Genomic DNA, 19,779 nt, shown 5'->3' on the forward strand with positions numbered 1-19,779 from the left:
TTTTGTTCAGGGTAGAAGGACATGTACACTCCTCTGGCCATTCCCCACCTCACTACAGCTCAGCAGCATCAGGTTCAATGAATAGACGCAACATTTTACAAAACCAATCTCATGCCGGCTAACTTTTCCACTTTATATTTTGCTGTTTATTTATGAATTCACTTGTTATTATTAGTCATATTTGTATAGATGTTTTTTTATGTATTTATTTCCAAATATGGCATATTTCCTCCTCCACACTTGTTTTCAAGAGGCCATGGTTTCCTGTGGATTGTTTACACAGCACAATAAAGATTTTTTTTAAAAACAACATGAGATCAAGTCATTTACTTTTCAGTTAAATTTGCATTAGATATATGAAAGAAGTTCCAAATGAAAATTTGTGTAAAAGTGGGCAGACAAGAAACATTGCTTTTCAGTTATCATGTCTAATGGAGTTGTTGGCAGAACGTAATAAGACCCCTTAGGTTGAGGAGCAAAACAGGAAATGACAAGACCTCTTCACTTCACCAAGCTATGTCTTTCACAATCCTTCCCCTTAGCAACACAATAAAAAAAACATGAACTTCCTCAAAAACATTAGAAATACTATGTAGCTTTTAACTAGCAATTTTTTAAAAGGTACAGCCAACATGTATAGACACACAAACATTAAGAGTTGACTAATGGCTCTGAAATGACCAAAACATTAACCAACTACTATTATTAACATTACTAATAAATTAACATGGTACCATTATTTAAAATGACCAAAACATAAAACTTTTTATGAACATTACCAAAACATTAATGGGGCAATATGTAAGATATTTACTGTACTTCTCACATAAATACACCCCGACCAAAATTAAGAGACCACAGCACCTTTTTTATTTCCTTTCCAAAAAAGTCCAAAAGGAAGGTTTTGAGTGAGGAAGAGAAGGGTTAAAATTAAGAAACCACTGATAATTGAATGCTTCTGTTCTTCACGCAAAACTTTCCTTTTCAACTTTTGTGGAAAGGAAAGAAAAAGGTGCAGTGGTCTCTTAATTATTTCCGGAGCTGTACAAGCCTGAATAACCAGTAGATATCTGGACGTAATGTTTGAAATAAACATTACAAATGTTTTTTCATACAAAATTCTTGTAGTGCCAGTACTACCCCCCCACCCAAAACCCCCCTCTCGGACTAGATAATACTACCCCCCCACCCTAACCCCCCCTCTCGGACTAGATAATACTACCCCCCCTCACCCTAAACCCCCTGGACTAGATAATACTACCCCCCCCCCACCCAAAACCCCCTGGACTAGATAATACTACCCCCCCACCCTTAACCCCCTGGACTAGATAATACTACCCCCCCTCACCCTAAACCCCCAGGACTAGATAATACTACCCCCCCACCCTAACCCCCCTGGAATAGATAATACTATCCCCCACCCTAAACCCCCTGGACTAGATAATACTACCCCCCCCCCCACCCTAAACCCCCTGGACTAGATAATACTACCCCCCCCCCACCCTAAACCCCCTGGACTAGATAATACTATCCCCCACCCTAAACCCCCTGGACTAGATAATACTACCCCCCCCCCACCCTAAACCCCCTGGACTAGATAATACTACCCCCCCACCCTTAACCCCCTGGACTAGATAATACTACCCCCCCTCACCCTAAACCCCCTGGACTAGATAATACTACCCCCCCACCCTAACCCCCCTGGACTAGATAATACTATCCCCCACCCTAAACCCCCTGGACTAGATAATACTACCCCCCCCCCACCCTAAACCCCCTGGACAAGATAATACTACCCCCCACCCTAAACCCCCTGGACTAGATAAAACTATTCTGGTCTCATTCGGTAAGGGAAGAGAATGAGGAGACAAGCCATGTTATGTTCAGTCTTTAAAACGTCAGGGGTAGGATTCTACACAGCACCATCAACATTACTAAAACATAAACTACTGTTATTAATGTTACCAAAACATAAACTACTGTTATTAATGTTACCAAAACATAAACTACTTTTATTAATGTTACCAAAACATAGACTGCTGTTATTTATGTTACCAAAACATAAACAACTGTTATTAATGTTACCAAAAACATTAATTAACTATTCTGTTTTACATAATCTATACTTTAAGGAAAGTATTAACCTGGCTCAAACCATTAATAATGCGTTTTCAGTTTTTAATGATGAATAATTGAAACTGACCATATAAACACAAGCAAATGTTTGGGCATGTGGTCAATATATAGTACCATGAAGAATACTGGGGTTAAATTCCATTAAAAAAACATATATGAAAAAAACACAAATACAAGCACAACACTATGTGTACAGCAGTACACTGTTCTAAAACCAGTGGTTTCACATTTCCCCCCTGATAGCCTTGACATTCGAGTAAAGAGCTGTGTCCTCATCTCTCTCTCCGACTAGCTCGTCATCCTCTTTCTTCTCATCATTTCCCACCCTCTCTTCCTCCACCTCCTCTGACACACCACACCCCTCCTCTGCTTCTTCTTTCTCCTCCTTGTTGTTCTCTTTTTTTATTTCAGCATACTCAGACTCTGTGGTGTTCGTCTTCACTGCGTCCTCAAGAGTGGGCTTCTTCAGTAGGGAGTAATTGATACTGGCGTAGTCAACTTCGATGGGTTTCTGCCCTGAGGGAGTGTGTCCGGCCCTATTTTCTGCTCCCACCTTTGGCTCTTCCCTCAAAGGGGTCAGGTCACATTCCACAGCCAGTCCTGTATCCATCTAACATGGAGTAAATCACAGGGCACCATATTAGAATCAGACTTTAGTAAATCACAGAGAGCACCATGTTAGATTAAGCCTAGTAGTAAATCACAGGGCAACATGTTAGAATCAGCCTAGTACTTGCTAGTGATTGTACTTGCTAGTGACTGAAAGAGACATGATTGTTTCCATTCATGTGGAAATAATTTACAAAGATTTTTGATGACAATTTGTGAAAGTGAAAATATTTTAATAAATGTCATGCATCATGAAGCAGCATGAAACTCCTGTTTGACAGGCAACTTGAGGTCTGCGAGTCACAATATGCTAGTTTGAAAAGTGATGTCAATCAATCAATCAAATGTATTTATAAAGCCCTTTTTACAACAGCAGTTGTCACAAAGTGCTTTACAGAGACACCCGACCTTAAACCCCAAGGAGCAAACAACAGTAGTGTTGAATTTCAGTGGTTAGGAAAAACTCCCTAAGAAGGCTGAATTTTAGGAAGAAACCTAGCGAGGACCCAGGCTCAGAGGGGTGACCAGTCCTCTTCTGGCTGTGCCGGGTCAGATATTAAGAGTCCAATTGGAATAATTAATACATTTCTCTGGGCTAAATCCAGAGTCTATTTGATTTTAGACTATTTCAAAAGTATGACCAGGTGGATAAGGACAGCAACGGGCCACCCAAACCAGGTACTCTGCAGGTGTGATCCAGGACCTCGTGTCCTCCTAAAGTTTAAAACTGGAGGAGACTAAGAAAAGTTAGAAGTGCATTCCTCATATCCCGAGCACAATAGTATAGCAGCGTAAGACCTTGAAACTGAGACGGGGGGGTCCGGCGACACTGTGGCCCTACCCGGGGGAGGCCCCGGAAAGGGCCCAACAGGCAGGAAATCAATCCACCCACATTGCCAGGCATCAACCAAAGGGACACCCACCAACCGCAACCCCCCTGAATGAGGGCAGAGTATTGCCAGCAGCGTACAGCCCAATTGCACAAGTGCGCAACAGAGAGACAACAACAAGCCAGTGACTCTTCCCTCGAAAGGCAAACCGTGCTGTAGAGATGAGTCTTTTGTAGATACTTGATAGTTTGCACTGAGTTTGCATTTCTAACCTTAAATGGCAAATCATTCCACAGTAGTGGAGCTCTATGAGAAAAGGCCCGGCCTCTGGCTGTTTGTTTAGAAATTCTAGGTACAATTAAAAGGCCTGCATCTTGCGATTGTAGGTTATGTGTAGGTATGTATGGCTGGATCATTTCAGCAAGGTAAGTAGGAGCAAGTCCATGTATTGATTTATAGGTTAACAGTAAAACCTTAAAATCAGTCCTAACCCTAACAGGCAGCCAGTGTAAGGACGCCAGGACAGGAGTAATGTGTTCAAATTTGTTTGTTCTAGTTAGGATTCTAGCAGCCGTGTGCAGCACTAATTGAAGTTTATTTTATTAATTTGTCTGGATAACCAGAGAGAAGAGCATTGCAGTAATCTAGTCTAGAAATAACGATAGCATGGATTTAAGCATGGATGTAATTTCTCTTGCACCATCCAGAGTGGGGAAATTTAATGTTTCCAATCCTAACCCACGGAAAACATGGAGAATGCCTGCCAGGGTCTGGAAGATTAAGATAAGAGATTACCTTTAATATCTAAACCAAAACCACCATTTAAGCAACGGGTGCAACAGGTCCAAGTAAGAGATAAGAACAATTCAGAAACATTTACACTATAGGTGGTTGAATATTATTAAATTAATTATTGAATGCATATACATAGATATTCAAAAGAAATCTAAGCATAAACCTATAAAAGAGCTTGCTTGGATATATTAGAATGATTTTTGAGGTTTTGGAGAGTTTTGGTTACAAGTAACACTGCAGTTCTTTTACACCAAACTATACAACAATGCATCCTTCATTAATGCTGCCAAATATTCCCTGGTAAAAATGAGCATTGTGACAATCCTGAATATGGCGATGAAGTTGAAAAAATATAGTCTGTCACTATATATAATGTGTCACTATCCAAATATTTATTCACTGCACTCTGTATGGGTACATACCTAATTCAGTCATATATTATATACAATTATAACAAATCTTATATCAGTTAGAGAGGGATATCAATACAAAGATGGGACCATGCTCACTGAATATTGATAAAGCTGAGTTAGAAAGAACTGTACCAGTTGGTTTCCACTGGTCACTGTCTCTAGGTTCAATCCAGGGTGTTTGCAGTCTGAATCCTTTATGATTCTCTCTTTGCGCCTGAGGAGAAATTCAGAGAAGTGAAATGTAGCCATTCCATAGCCTATCGCACTACAATTGTGTTATTGCGCCCCAAGTGTTAATTCTCGGATAGAGATGCATTGCCATTTCCATAACACAATGTATTCGTTTGCATAACTCATTGAATGAATACTACACTGCCTGGTTATAAAAAGTCACAGTTTGAAATTAAATAAGCAAATACTTCAGAGCCTATGATTGAATAATTACTGCAGTGATTAATATTTTTTCAGCTGGCAACAATTATTTTAACCCTAACTGATGCAGTGAGTATCTTCTCATTTCTTAAACAACCATGTCGGAAGACGCATCTTGGAAAAGACGTTACTTTGTTTCTGAAGGGTGTCAATATTGGCCTGAATCAAGCAAAGAAATCATCTTAGGTCATTCCTGAAATGACTGGAATTGGGTTAAGAACTGTCCAACGCATTTTTAAAACCTGGAAGTACAGTGGTGAACTGCCAACTTTGTGGAATAAATGTGGTCGGAGATCATTAAAAAGCTTGGTGATGTGCAATCATAAAAATTGACAGTAGTACTCACGGACATGTTCAATAATAAAAGTAAGAGTATATCCACACACTAAATGCGATGAGAACTCACAGGATTGGGGCTAAAAAGCTGTGTGGCTTCGAGGAAACCACTTGTTAGTAAGACTAATGAGGAAAAACGGCTTCAATTTAGGGAGCATAAAGATTGGACTCTGGATCAATGGAAAGAATTTGTTTGTTCTGATGAGTCCACATTTATCAGATTCCAGAGCAATGGGTGTCAGAGTAAGAAGGGAATTTCATGAAGCAGGAAATGCATAGTGCCCACTGTACAAGCCTCTGGAGGCAGTGTTATGATCTGGGGTTGCTTCACTTGGTCAGATCTTGGCTCAGCAAAATTATGTGGCAATACAATGAAGTCAGCTGAGTCCCTGAATGTACTGAATGACCAGGTTATCCAATCAATGGATTTTTTATGTCCTGATGGCACGGGCATATTCCAGGACGACATTGCTAGAATTTATCAGGCTCAGCTTGCGCAAGAGTGGTTCAGAGAGCATGACGAATCATTTTAACACATTAATTGGCCACCACAGAGTCCTGACCTTAGCCCCAATAAAAGTATTTGGGATGTGCTGGAGAAGACTTCATGGAGATGTTAGACTCTCCAAACGTCAAAACAAGATCTCTGCAAAAATGTATGCAACTCTGGGTGGAAATAAATGCTGTGCGCGTAATAATGAAAGCTAAAGGCGGTCCAACACAATATAAGAGTGTGCAAACAACCCTCACCCAGGCAGTGTATATGTATTACATTAATAGATGACATGAACTATACCGTTTACATTTCCCCACCAAACACAGGAAGATACTGCAGATGGAGGCTGAAAAGGCTGCACCAATCCCAAATGCAGTAAGCAGATTTGGGTTCGGCAGCATAGCCATGATGCCTTCAGATTCAACTTCCTCTACAAAAAAAGAGAACAACTCACATGCTTATAGAAGTGCTTTACAACACTTCCGATCCTGTACCCTCCGAAAGAAAAAATATATTATATAATATTTTTGCACACATTTTGGAAGGAATTGGGAAGTTGTAAATCCTAACAAAGTGAATCAACTTATATCTTTACCTGTTTGATTTTTGTTGGTTCCTTCCTGGGTGATATTCAACTTTGCTCTCGTCCCTTTGCTGTTGTCACCACCATGTTTGCAGACACAAACCACAGAGTTGTTAGTTTGGTTTCTGACAGGCAGGCTGATGGTGCTGGTCACTGAAGACCCAGATACTGATGTAGTGAGGTTGTACTCTGTGATATTATTCAACACAGGCCACCTGATGAGGGGCACAGGAACCCCCTGACAGATACACACACAGGTCATGACCCCTGCTTGGACCACACACCCAGAACCACTGAGAACAGGAGGACGTACTGAAATCAGAGAGACAAATATCAGTGATGGGTTAATGGTAATAACAGTCTTCAGAAAATAGCAAATTATTATGTACTTCATAATTTAAGTTTCTACTGTTTCTACCTAAAAATCCCAGTGACAACAGAGGAAGATGTCAGTCCTGTTACAGTGTTGTGTTGTGAATACATACTGCCCACCAAGGGAGTTACAAGGAACTAGGATTGCATCAAGGAAAACAGAACACACCGAAACAAAAGCTAACAAGACAGGTTACATGTACACAACAGAATGGATTCTGCTCTTATTCTGGGTCCATTCTCCACTGATCAGTTTGGTCAAGCCTATAAAAGACATACAATGAACTGAAATAGCAATTTGGGCCTGGGGAAGAGGTTAGAACATCAACCCATAATTCCTAGTATTCTACACTGTAAAAAAGGCAATTGCTTAGATGTTAGGGGAGTGGAAGTAATTATGTTTTCTGTGTGAATTAATTTGAGAAGAAATTATATTTGTAACGTCTCATCAGGGGAGGCAGGACACACATGCAGAGGTCTGTACATAAACAGGTATTTAATAAACAGAAGAACTCACAACTAGGACGACAGACATTAAGAAGAACAATGAATAATAAGAAACACTAGGGCAGGAGGAAATTAAATAGGAAAAAGATAAACAAGGCAAACAAGGCACAGGTGAATTCAATGAACACAGGGGATTCAAACAGAACAAAGAAACAGACTACCTGGAACATAAAGACGCTGAACATAGACATAGCACAGGCCATGTCTGGCTGTTACAATTAAATGTTAAAAAACACACAGCTTTCCCTGAGTAAAAATGCACATAACATTTTTTTTCACTCTTTCATTTTCAGTTGTTCAGGAGTCTTTCACATCTTTGACGTTTTAGAAACTATGCTGGTTGAGGGCCTCATAACAACAGATGATCATTAAAATAGAGAGGCTGCTGTTCCATTGTTTCCTGTACTGTCTTTCTCAAAAGACCCTGGAGTTTCTGCTGCTGGGTGGGTCATGTTTTCTGCTGGACTTAAGAGAACTGGATTCATAAGTGAAATTATGCTTGTTTGACTAGATTAGATCAAAGCAGAATCAGTGTCTGCAAGATTGCATATCGAGGAAATTTTAGCACAACTAAATATAATAACATGTGTTATTATATACATATGTGTGACCTGTAAACTAATAGTGATTCGCTGACTGGGAGGGTGGGGAAATAAGGAGAAAAACTGCAGAAAGTCGGATCAGCAGCGAAAGCTGGAATAAGGCAGAACAATGCCACAATGAAGTAACAGTGTGTAGCCTACATACTATTTGCCTCTTAACAAGGTGCTTTCAAGAGGAAAGACATTGTGCTTTTAAGACAACATAGATTGTCTAGAAATATAGGTTAATGGAGTATTTGGTATTGGCACTACTCACAAGTCACATTCAAAGTCACTGTTTCTTCAGTTTTGATCTTCTCATTGAAGGTCACCTGACATGTGACATTGATACCATTGTGCTCAGCAGAGGGGGTAAAGGTCAAAGTTGAGAGGTGGGTTGTGTTGACATTGGTCAAGTTCTCTATTTTCTGTATGGTGGTGTTGTCTGGGAACTCAGTCGTGTTGTCTCCTGGTCTTCTCCATCTCCATGTGATGCTGGGTGGTCTTCCAGAGCAGAATCCTGGGGCGATGCAGGTCAAAGAGACTGTTTCTCCCTCAGTCAGAGCAGGAATCAGCACTGAGGGTTTCTGAGTCAGATCTTCATACAGGAAGTAAAAACACAGCAGTGAGTTGATACACAATCAGATTCATAAATTGTCTGCATTTATATGCTACATCTGAAAAGGTGTTTAAGAGAGGACTTTGATATTGAGACTTGGGGAGAGATTTGGCCAGTGCACCTTTCAACCACAGTAATTTTACAGTATTCTGTAAATGTAACCAGCAATAATCATGTGTAAAAGTCAATAGTCAGTAGTCTGTTATTGTAAAAAGTCAATCATGTGTAACAGCCAGTAGTCAGTAGTCTGTTAATGTACATTTTAATAGTTATGTAATAAAGTCACTACTTGGTAGTATGTTACTATAGCTGGTAATACTCATGTATGATAGTGAATAATTAGTAGTCTCTTATCTGTGTAATAGTCATGTTATACCTGTCACTGTGATATTAACTTTGTCTTTGTATGTATATCCAGCAGCTTTAGACGTTTTTATTCTAAATGTATATTTTCCTTGGTCATTTTCATTGATGTTGTTGATGATCATACTGCAGTTCTTCTTTGACAAGTCTCTCTCCAGTAGAGACACTCTCTGACGGTAATCTTTTTTAACGTTAGAGGACTGTTCAGAAGAGAAAATTGCTTCTTTTTTGTTGGTACATCCTTCATCTAGACATTTAAGCCATAATGCATCTTTAGGCTGGACGTTATCTGGGTGTGTGAAGGTGCATGAAATAACAGCACATAGACCAGTCTGTACTGTTATCTCTGCTGGAGAGATGTTGATGTTGTATCCGTCTGGCACTGGAGGCTTTCCACCTTCTGAAGAGAAATAAATACAGACAGGAGTAATACAGAACACGTTACTGTCTGTCACATATTAGATGTTTCAGTAACTGCTGAGATATTGACCCACAATGATGACCATGTTGACAACTACTAAAGATTATCATAATATTAAACAGCAACGAGTAAATGGACTTTACCCTCACACAAACTCTCTGTCAGAAGTAGAGTCCAGATGAGGAGCCACATCCTGCCTCCACTTCCTCCAGGATCAACTACAGAACCAGGGTTTCTCCTGCGGTACCTCTAATGGTCTGGCACATTGGAGTGGAACAGAATGAGACATGGAGTTAAATAGCAATATAAAGCAACACACATCTGAAATCAGTGTTTCATTACACTATATGCTACAGTGTCATTCATAACAGCATTCTTGGCACATTTATTTAAGTTGTACTTTATGACACCTGGAAAAATATAACATGTAACATGTCATAGTGGAATATGTACTGAAGTGGCCTAAGGTGGACCAGCCATCTGATCTGCTGACTCCACTACACATGTATCCCTCCAGCATGGGATTGAATCCAACCTACAGCCTTTTCTGAATATCTCAACTCTTCTGTCAGTCCTACTTTTCAAATTATACATGAAATTGAAAGGAAAATATACATTTAAAGGATGAGTCAATGGATGGGTGCATTTACATGGAGTTTCATGGACACTAATGGACATTTGAAATTTATGTTAATGTATATAAAAATATGAAAATTCAAGAGACATAGATGTTCATCTTGGGACACAATTAGTAAACATAACACAAATGTAAAGAAATTAACTTGATATTGTATAATAGAAAATGTGCTAGTGATCCACTTCATGTTTTCTGTTTGTCCTTGTCTTGTCCTTGTATGGTCTTTCCTTTTCTTGTTTCGGTTAATCAGTATATTCATTTCACCTGTGTTTAGCCCCCACCTGTTTCTGTTCTCCTCGTTACTCTGTGTATTTAGTTCAGCCATTTTCTCCCTCTCACTGTTGGTCATTGTGCGTGTCATGTTGTATGAACTCCTGAACTCCTGGGTATTTCATAGTGCCCGGCACTCCGTTTTGTGTTCCCGGCTTTTGTTTGTTTATTAAAAAGGAACACCACAAAATTCTGCGCATGCCTCCATCTCCCTTTCTGAAACGTGACAGAATGACCAACCAAACCCAAAGGAGGCAGCAGAATTGGACGGTAGTGGAACGCCTCGGATGGCCTGATTCAGACTCCGAGGAGGAGGACCCCTACCATCACCCCTTAGAACGCTGGTTACCCCAGTGGGTTACCCCTGTTCCAGTCTCGCAGCCTTCCGCCGACCCTGATCCAGTCCTGTGGCCTTCCGCCGCCCCGGCCTGTCCCGGCCGCTCCGCCGGCTCCTGCACCTCTCCCGGCTCCTGCACCTCTCCCTTCTCCTGCACCTCTCCCGGTCACATCAACAAATCACTCCCGGTCACATCAACACTTCAACCAATTACATTACTGTATGGTTCATGTTGATGAAGAACATGAGGCATAAATTATGTAAAAGCAGACTGAGCCGATGATCAAAAGGCACTACTTGGACAGAATTACAACAGCAATGCCAGTCAATATTGTCAAGATGAACAAGAACAGAGATAGAAATATAGCTGCAAGCAGCAATTAGGGGTCCAAGCAAACAGAGCGCAAGACAAGGATTTGCCTCGCAAGCCCAAGAGTAGGCCCAGTAATTCATTTTTGCGTTAGGCAGTAATGAGCGTTTAAACAGATTTTCCGAAATAGTGCCCCCACATGGCCGATCAGTGCCACAACACACGGGCCACTTTCGGATCTCGTTCCGACCACAGACACCAAGTTTGGTGACAATCAGACAAACGGTTGCTGAGAAACACCCTCACTTCCTGTGAAATTCTCAGACACAGGAAGTTGTTGCCAGGTAACGTACGTGGACCTCCACGGCACCTCATTCCGACCAAGGATACCAAGTTTGGTGACAATCGGACAAACGGTTGCTGTGAAACTCACTCACTTCCTGATAGGCGGGTTCGCTGCCATATTTGATTGGCTGCAATGGGCAAACGATTTTGCAAATCAAAAATCCACCTAGTGTCTTTCGTTAGGCTTTGCCTGAAGATTATCGCTGCCAAGTTTCGGGAAGATTGGACAAGATTTTCGACCTGTGACATTTTTTGGGCTTTAACAGGAAGTTGAATATGGCTGAAATACAAGATATTGGAGCTCGATATTCCAAGAGGCAGTTTTGTTTAGCATAGTGCCATTCACATTGCGAGAAATGTTTGGTGATTTCAGCTCCAAGGAGCACAATGATATTGTTATTTAAAAAGCTCAGGTTTGACGACACACTGTAGCGCCCCCCATTAGCTGATCTTGCCCAAACCTTTACTGGTTGTTGGGGGCCTATAACGCTTTCTATTTATCTAGTTTCATGGCAGTCAAGCATTTCTAAAAGCTATTATTGATAGGTTGAATTTGATTGGCCTGTGGCGCTCACATGGTTTGGAATGCTGGCTCCCTATTTGTTTCAGTTCAAGAACCTATTGCACTCATGCAACTCACCAAGGTTGGATGAAATATCTGTTTGCGTTTAGGAGTAATGAGCCTTACAACTGGCTGTTTGGAATAGCGCCCCATATGGCCGATTATTGCCAAACACGGCAGGCCTCCTCTGGTTCTCCTTCCAAACATGCATCGCAAGTTTGGTGCCAGTTGGACAAACGGAGGCTGAGATACAACCTCACGGTTTTTCAAGTTTTAAAAAAGTTAGCCAGTAGAAGTTGGAAAAATAATAATTATAATAATAATAATAAAAAAACTAACAATAACAATAGGGTTCTCGCAGCTGTGCTGCTTTGACCCCTAATAATAAAAAACCTAACCATTATAACAGGGTTCCCACAGCTTCAATGCTTGGACCTCTAATAGTAATAAAGAAAACTAACAATTACACTAGGGTTCCTACAGCTTCGCTGATTGGACCCTAAAAAGAAAAAAAAGTCTAGGAAATATTAATGATTGTATGGCTGAAAATGAAGCAACACAATGAAGGATTAAAGTAATTCCCACAAGTCTAAAGAAGGAAATTCTTGTAGGGCACTTAGGTTTTGAGAAGTACCGGAAGAAGGAACGTAAAGTGTTGTATTGCCCCAGACGTGACAGTTTTCTCATTAGAGGTCTGAATTCACATACAGTTAGGTCCAGAAATATTTGGACACTGACACAATTTTCATTTTTGGCTCTGTACACCACCACAATGGATTTGACAAGAAACAACCAAGATGCAATTGAATTGCAGACTACCAGCTTTAATTCAAGAGATTGAACAAAATTATCATATGAAATGTTTAGGAATTGCAATAATTGTCATACACAGTCTCCTGATTTCAGGGGCTCAAATATAATTGGACAAATTAAAACTATCATGAATAAAATGTTCATTTTTAATACTTTGTCAAGAATCCTTTGCAAACAAGTCTGGAAAGCATGGACATAACCAAACGTTGGGTTTTCTCCTTTGTGATGCTTTGTCAGGCCTTTACTGCAGCTGTCTTCAATTGTTTGTTTGTGGGACTTTCTGCCTTAAATTTTGTCTTCAGAAAGTACAATTAATTCTCGATCAGGTTGCGATTAGGCAATTGACTCGGCTATTGCAGAATATTCAATCAGAGTTTCACTCATATACAAAATTTTCTAAAAAAATTATTTTGAGATACTGAATTTGGAATTTTCATTAGTTGTCAGTTATAATCATCACAATTAAAATAAATAAACATTTGAAATATATCAGTCTGTGTTTAATGAATGAATATAATATACAAGTTTCACTTTTTGAATGGAATTACTGAAATAAATCAACTTTTTGATGATATTCTAATTTTATGACCAGCACCTGTATTAGTCATGAATACACGGACAAGGGAGTGCGCTAGGATGTTTAATAACAATGCAAACCAAAATCTAGAAACACAGGACAAGCAAAAGGTCGGTACATGAGAAGGTCTGACTAGGCAGAGGCAATGGTATAAAATGACTAAGGCAGGTCAAAACACTAATCAGAAGGCAATGGTCTGGAACACTGGTAAATACTAGAATTGACAAGAAAGAAAGGCTCAGTAGAGTGGCACATAAACACAATACCTCACAAAGAAGCTACAAACAGAACTGAACTATATAGGAACTGATAGAGAGCAAGTAAACAGAAACACAGGTGAAACTCAGTCGGACTATCAGAGTGAAGAAGGCTACATTCAATAAGGCACTGAAACACTGTTAAAAAACATGTGACAAGAGATAGGCAAACCCAGCCCTCAAAATATGTTAGTCTAAACTCCACATGAAGACAATACAAAAGAACAAAAAAAGAAGGAATTACATTTATTTTAACAGTTAGTCTTAATGCCCTGGCCCTATCAAGCCACTCTACTCCAGACACTTTGCAGGAACCCATGAAAACACTAAAGGTTCTTCCAAGAACCCCTCAACAACACAACAGTGTAAATATGAACCATTGCCTAGCAATGTTCATTGAGAAATTCTTCTTTGAGCATCTCCTGGTACAGTAATTAGTCCTTCTAGGAGGTTTTGAATCTTAACCGGAGTAAATAGTTCATCATAAAAATGATGAATGGTTCTATAGCTTCCCTTTGAACCATGTAAAAATAAGACTGAATGAGCAGTTTACCTTTCTTTGTGATTTCTATTCCTGATCAGTATCCCTGCGTGTCTCTGATGGATGTCACTTCTTGTTTCCACTCTGTTACTTCTTCCCCTAACTTGGTGTTGCAATCCAGGAAGTACTTCTTTACACACTCAGTTTTACTGTATAGACCAAAATCAACCCTTACTTTAATGTCAAATAACAGTCCTCATCAATAAACATAGGGTAACGCTGCAGTCCTGATGTTCTTTCGTTTGTTTTGTGTGAATGCTGTTTTGTTTTCTAATGACAAGGTTCAAGGTTGACAGAGACTCTTCTAATTCTTTCATAGAGAAAGTATTTTTGTTTGTCTTTTTTTACTTTTAACATTTATACATGTCAATAAAGGTCTGTGTTGCACAGATATTAATGGTTTCAGAAAATGCTTTGAAATTCTGTTATCTCTCACATATCACATAATGATGAGTCAGAGCTACTGCAAAAAATAGAAACGGTTGACACCTTTGGCTGCCATGTTGTGATGTTGATGATGAATGCACTTATTCTGTAAGTGAGAATTGACTTGCCAATATTTCTGGCTTTCATTTGAATTGACCCCAACCCTGCTCTTTAGATTGATGCATGTTGAGGGGGTTATGAAAAGACATTTGAAGAAGAGTAACTAGGACATAAGACACTAAACATACAATAGAATCGTTTTTACCTTAGTGATTGACTAGGCAGCACCTTAATCTTTCAGTATGGTTTGTTGTTTTGATTGTGTGCTTTTCAATCTCAACAGTGTGTGAATGTAATATGATTACATTTTGTGGTGAGTGTATTTTTGGTTTTCTTTTTGTATGCACACAATCTTTTTCCTTGAGTCAGCTTCGAAGCCGAGTTTCCCAAGTCTGAGTCCTTTTGTTCTCATCGATCAACTTGTTAAACGACAGAAAAGTCCCGCCCAACAAATACATCATGCCTTAACAGCAGTTACCTCAAAATGTAAAGAGGAACTGATTCTATGTGGATTAACGCTGTGTGCTGATTAATGCTGTTTGTTGTTGTCAAACTCTAGTTGAAAACCAGTTCAAATAATAAAAATAACTATGTAGTTAAAATATCTCAACACAACCTAGGTTGCTTCATGGCCTGTAGAGCTGCACCCTGTGTCTCACTGCTTTTCTTTGTTTGGATCCCCATTAAATTGTATCCTGACAACACAGAATCTACTGTACTGTTCCTGGGATCCACTGAAAACGAACAAATAAAACACTGATTCACTGATAAACCAGAACAATGCCACACATGTTAAATTCAATAATACAACTAATTACAATGTGTCGATACTGTCTGTGTCGATAAGTGTGTTCATCTCTTCACAACCCACATGAGATGTTGTCTTATCAGTGCTTTAAACTTTTTTTTGCCATTTGCTTGAGTAATTGAGGATGGAGGGGAGTTCCATGTGATTATGGCTCAGTACTAGCCTGTATGTTATTGCGAGTTGGATCATTAACATGCACTATGAGTATGACATTTCAATGTATATACCAGAAAGGGAGGAAATGTTGAAACAGGGAGGACATGTTGAGACAGGGAGGAAATGTTGAGACAGGGAGGACATGTTGAGACCGGGAGGACATGTTGAGACGGGGGGACATGTTGAGACAAGGAGGATGTTCAAAGGGGCTACCAGTCGGATTGAATTATAACTATAATATAACAACTGAAAGATACATCACAGAGTCCATGAATTCTGGAACCCTAAGTTTGTCATTAGATGTGAGACATTTGGAGATTGTGGGTTACAGAGCTAACAGTGTTTTGTTTTCTCCATTTTCAACCAGTTTAAATCCAGCAGGTAACTTAAAGCAGGTTAACTTAAAGGTCACTTACTACAGGGGTAGAAGTATATCCAGGGAAGTGTTTATTTCTGGCACCAAAGTACACACTATAACCATGAGAAGTGTTAAACAAAACTGCCTTGTAGGGCATGTTGCAGCCAAGAAACAATTTTTTGTGGAAAAGCATCACGCAGAACAAATTGCAGTATGCACAACACAAAAAGCATGGAACAACAAGCAGGAGTGATTAGTCCAAATCAGACATTATGGTTAAAAAAGATGCCAGTATGTTGGAAGAGTTGGCAAGAAGTACACTGATGCCTGTCTGCAAACTTCTGTGAAGCATAATGGTGGCTCTGTTATGGGCTGGGTGTGTATTTCAGCCAATATAGGGGATCTGGTCAAACGCAATGTAATTAGGAATATGAGAATCATTAACAGATTTTGGTAATCATGCTGTACCTTGGGAAAACACATTGGGAAAACGATGGACCAAAGCATTATCTTTGAGCTGGAAAATGACTCCATACATCCATTGTATTAGACTGGCCACTTCAGATGAAGAAGAAGAAAAAGAAGAAACAAAAAAGCATTCACTTGTCTATGTTAGCACACTGCTTGAGTTTTGAATTCTTAGGGAGGCCACATAAAATACTGGATTGTTTTAAAAATAAAAAAATTTGTTAGTTATTGTATTAATGTTTGTTAGTGTTTACTTCAACGTTATACATTATTCAAAAAATTTAATGTATTGATCTATTTTTCTTTTTTGAAGGGGCCAAAGACATTTGCACAGAAAATTGTCCCACAGTTTTGGAGTTGATACTCCCACAGCTGAAATCATTAGCAAAATATAACATGTACATCAGTTACAGAATATACAGAAAAACTATTGAAATATAAATACACTATAGAAAATAAGTACAGGTAAACATTTAAAGATTAATTAATGAACAATTCTGCAACAAAAGAATATAAGTAGATGATAGAGAATATACATTTATACATTTTCATTTTCAGTCAGAGATTCGTGGGAGTTGCAGACATTGAATTGGCAGGTGTATATACTGGATGTTGAGTACAGGAAAATATACAGAGATGTACAAAGATGCAATAAGCAAATATGCTGTAACTCCTTTTCCACTATAAATCATTGTTGATATGATGAATGCATTTTCTGAATTTTCCCAGTCTTCTACCGTTTTAAACTTCAGGAGGACATGAGGTCCTGGTCCACACCTGCGGAGTACCTGGTTTGGGGGGCCCATTGCTGTCCCGGTCCTTGTCCATCTGGTCATACTTCTGACCTAGTCTAATTTTAAATAGACTCTGGATTTAGCCCAGATAAATGTATTAATTATTCCAATTGGATGCTTAATATCTCACCCGGCACAGCCAGAAGAGGACTAGTCACCCCTCTGAGCCTGGGTCCTCGCTAGGTTTCTTCCTAAAATTCGGCCTTCTTAGGGAGTTTTTCCTAGCCACTGAAATTCAACACTACTGTTGTTTGCTCCTTGGGGTTTAAGGCCGAGTGTCTATGTAAAGCAATTTGTGACAACTACTGTTGTAAAAAGGGCTTTATAAATACATTTGATTGATTGATTGAACTGTTCCAAGTTGGTAACTGTGAGCATAGTTAAATACAAAAAGTATATCAAATGTTTTCAGGCTGATTTACATTGTTTATCCAAAGATAAACAGCAGAACTTAAGTGCTATTTATGTACCTTTTCCAATTATTTATACAAAAAATGTCTCAGCACAGGTTTAAGATTGGAGTGAAGATCACAGGCTCAGTCAAATTGGACGCTTGGAAATAACTTGATAATCATCTTGAGACATGTCCTTTGTTTCCAATGAGATGTAGGTACTCTCCTCTTCTTTTGGTTTCCTGTTCTTACCTTGTACCCTTTGAATAACACAAGAATAAAAGTGGTAGTGTTATTTTCTAACACTCAGAGAAACTTGGCATCTTATCAGAAAGTGTCTGGTCTTAGATAAATTGAGAAATAACATTCTATTGCAATGTCAAATCACTTCTAAATTCTGCATATATTAAGTAGATGTTAAATTACTTGGCAGAATACACTTAATATAAAGTAATAAAAAGTACTATGACTGTTGTGTATGAGAAAAAACAGCGGAATATTACATGCACAATGTATCTATAAAATAAATGCATGATCATAGAATGCCTGCTTTTTATGGGTTGGATTGGTCTTAATAGGCAGGTCCTCACTGAATGTAGGTCTGTGTTACACAATATTTCTTAAGTGGGCCCAGATAGGGAGAGATCTCTGGAGCTGTCAAGACAGTCGATTTGAAAATGCAAACATACACAGACATGTTCAGCTCAAGAATGAAAAGTGAAAAGGATCCTACTTTCTGTAGGCATCAGTTAACAGGTAGATGAGGAGGACCACGGTCACACTGAGAAACACACCAGCTACGGTCCAGGGAATTACTGCATTCTCACATTTTACTATAGATACTAACACAAAGGATGAGACAGTGTCATTAGAACAGTGTTGTTAGAACCTTTGGCAATAGCCAGATCCCAACCTAATAAAGCTACATCAAAGTGAAATTAAATGGTATTTGTCACATGCTTTGTGAAGAACACGACAGACAGTGAAATGCTTTTTTTTCCCATCAATGCATTTAAAAAGAGAAAGAGTAACATGATAATTGTAAAGCATCCCTATATTTGATTGAAAATAGTACGAAGACAATATATCAAATCTTAAAATAGAGAAATTTTATTTGTTTTTGGAAAAATATATACTCATTTAGAATTTGATGCCAGTAACACTACAAAAACCTGGGACAGGGGCATGTTTACCATTGTATTGCATCACATCTTATTTTAACAACACACTGTAAGCGTTTGGAAACTGAGGACAGCAATTGCTGTAGTTTTGTAAGTGGAATGCATTCCCATTCTAGCTTTATATTGGATTTCAGCTGTTCAGTTTGGGGTCTCCTTTGTCGTATATTTTATATTATATATTTCATATTGCGTCAAATGTTTTCAATGGGTGACAGGTCTAGACTGCAGGCAGGCCATTTTAGCACCAAAACTTATATGTATGTATAGGTATGTATATATTGTTCAGCATTAATGGTGCCTTCACAGACATAGAAGTCACCCATGCCATGTGCACTAATGTACCCCCATACCATCACAGATGCTGGCTTTTGAACTGTGTGCTGATAACAACTCAGATGGTCCCTCTCCTCTTTAGTCTGGAGGACACAATGTCCACGACTACATTTTTATTTATTTTTTATTCTGATTCGTCGGACAACAGAACAGTTTTGCACTTTGCCTCAGTCCATCTGAAATGAACTCAGGCCCAGAAAAGGCGGCGGCTGTTCTGTATCTTGTTTATATATGGTTTCTTCTTTGCAAGGTAGAGTTTTAACTTGCATTTGTAGGTGATGCGACATTCTGTGTTTACAGACAATGGTTTTCAGAAGTGTTCCTGATCTCATGCAGTGATGTCCACTACAGAATCCTGTCAGATTTTAATGCAGTGCCGTCTGAGGGCTGTCATGGTTGTGGGTCGTGTTATGGAAATGTTGAATTAAGGTACATTTGAGAAATGTCTGTCTTTCCATTGGCTTGTATGTAGATCTTTACTTTGATTGTGACACACATGTCTGTATAATATCAGAGGATTATTAGGTATTTGGGCCATGTCCTCCTGCCTAGACAAAGAAGGTTGTCAGTCTTTTGATCCTCAGGAATGTGGTCCTTGGGGGGATCTTTAGGTAAACACAACAGTAAACATTATGGCAGGAAGGATAAGGTGGGGGGACAG

At 39.2% G+C, this 19,779-nt stretch overlaps 2 protein-coding genes across 11 annotated transcripts in view; both read right to left on the minus strand.

Annotated features, from left to right (window-relative positions):
- Positions 1-2,164: 2,164 nt before the first annotated feature.
- Positions 2,165-14,424, minus strand: LOC114829753 (sialic acid-binding Ig-like lectin 7). 2 transcript variants are annotated; one of them, XM_029115715.2, is made up of 8 exons: positions 14,155-14,424; positions 9,637-9,750; positions 9,086-9,472; positions 8,368-8,688; positions 6,643-6,942; positions 6,348-6,477; positions 4,880-4,997; positions 2,165-2,746 (listed from the first exon to the last, which is right to left on the minus strand). In XM_029115715.2, the coding sequence occupies exons 2-8, from the start codon at positions 9,683-9,685 to the stop codon at positions 2,360-2,362; spliced, it is 1,692 nt and encodes a 563-aa protein (XP_028971548.1). In that variant the 5' UTR covers positions 9,686-9,750; positions 14,155-14,424; the 3' UTR covers positions 2,165-2,359. The 2 variants fall into 2 exon arrangements, with proteins under 2 accessions (XP_028971548.1, XP_034145036.1); XM_034289145.1 differs by having other exon boundaries at positions 4,916-4,997; positions 14,155-14,407.
- A 3,064-nt stretch (positions 14,425-17,488) lies between these two features.
- LOC105010061 (sialic acid-binding Ig-like lectin 12) overlaps positions 17,489-19,779 on the minus strand; it is a 30,030-nt gene continuing 27,739 nt past the window's right edge. For 8 of the 9 annotated variants that reach the window (XM_034288835.1, XM_034288834.1, XM_034288837.1 and 5 more), the window contains 2 exons: positions 18,338-18,446; positions 17,489-17,864 (listed from right to left, as the gene is read on the minus strand). In XM_034288835.1, the coding sequence (XP_034144726.1) occupies positions 17,753-17,864; positions 18,338-18,446 (221 nt within the window). In that variant the 3' untranslated portion in view covers positions 17,489-17,752. The remainder of the gene's footprint in view (positions 17,865-18,337; positions 18,447-19,779) is intronic. The other variant, XM_034288840.1, reaches the window with a different exon arrangement.

Source organism: Esox lucius, chromosome 20 (assembly GCF_011004845.1).
Source record: "Esox lucius isolate fEsoLuc1 chromosome 20, fEsoLuc1.pri, whole genome shotgun sequence".
NCBI classification, from domain to species: Eukaryota; Metazoa; Chordata; class Actinopteri; order Esociformes; family Esocidae; genus Esox; species Esox lucius.

Bases quoted from the DNA above. Each gene is read 5' to 3' on its own strand.
- LOC114829753 (XM_029115715.2), bottom strand. From the start codon at position 9,685: ATGTGGCTCCTCATCTGGACTCTACTTCTGACAGAGAGTTTGTGTGAG. The intron at 6,943-8,367 runs GTGAGTAGTGCC...CTCTGATTTCAG, and splicing joins AGTGACTTTGAATGTGACTT to TACGTCCTCCTGTTCTCAGT. The intron at 4,998-6,347 runs GTATAGTTCATG...ATTTCTCCTCAG, and splicing joins TTGGTGGGGAAATGTAAACG to GCGCAAAGAGAGAATCATAA.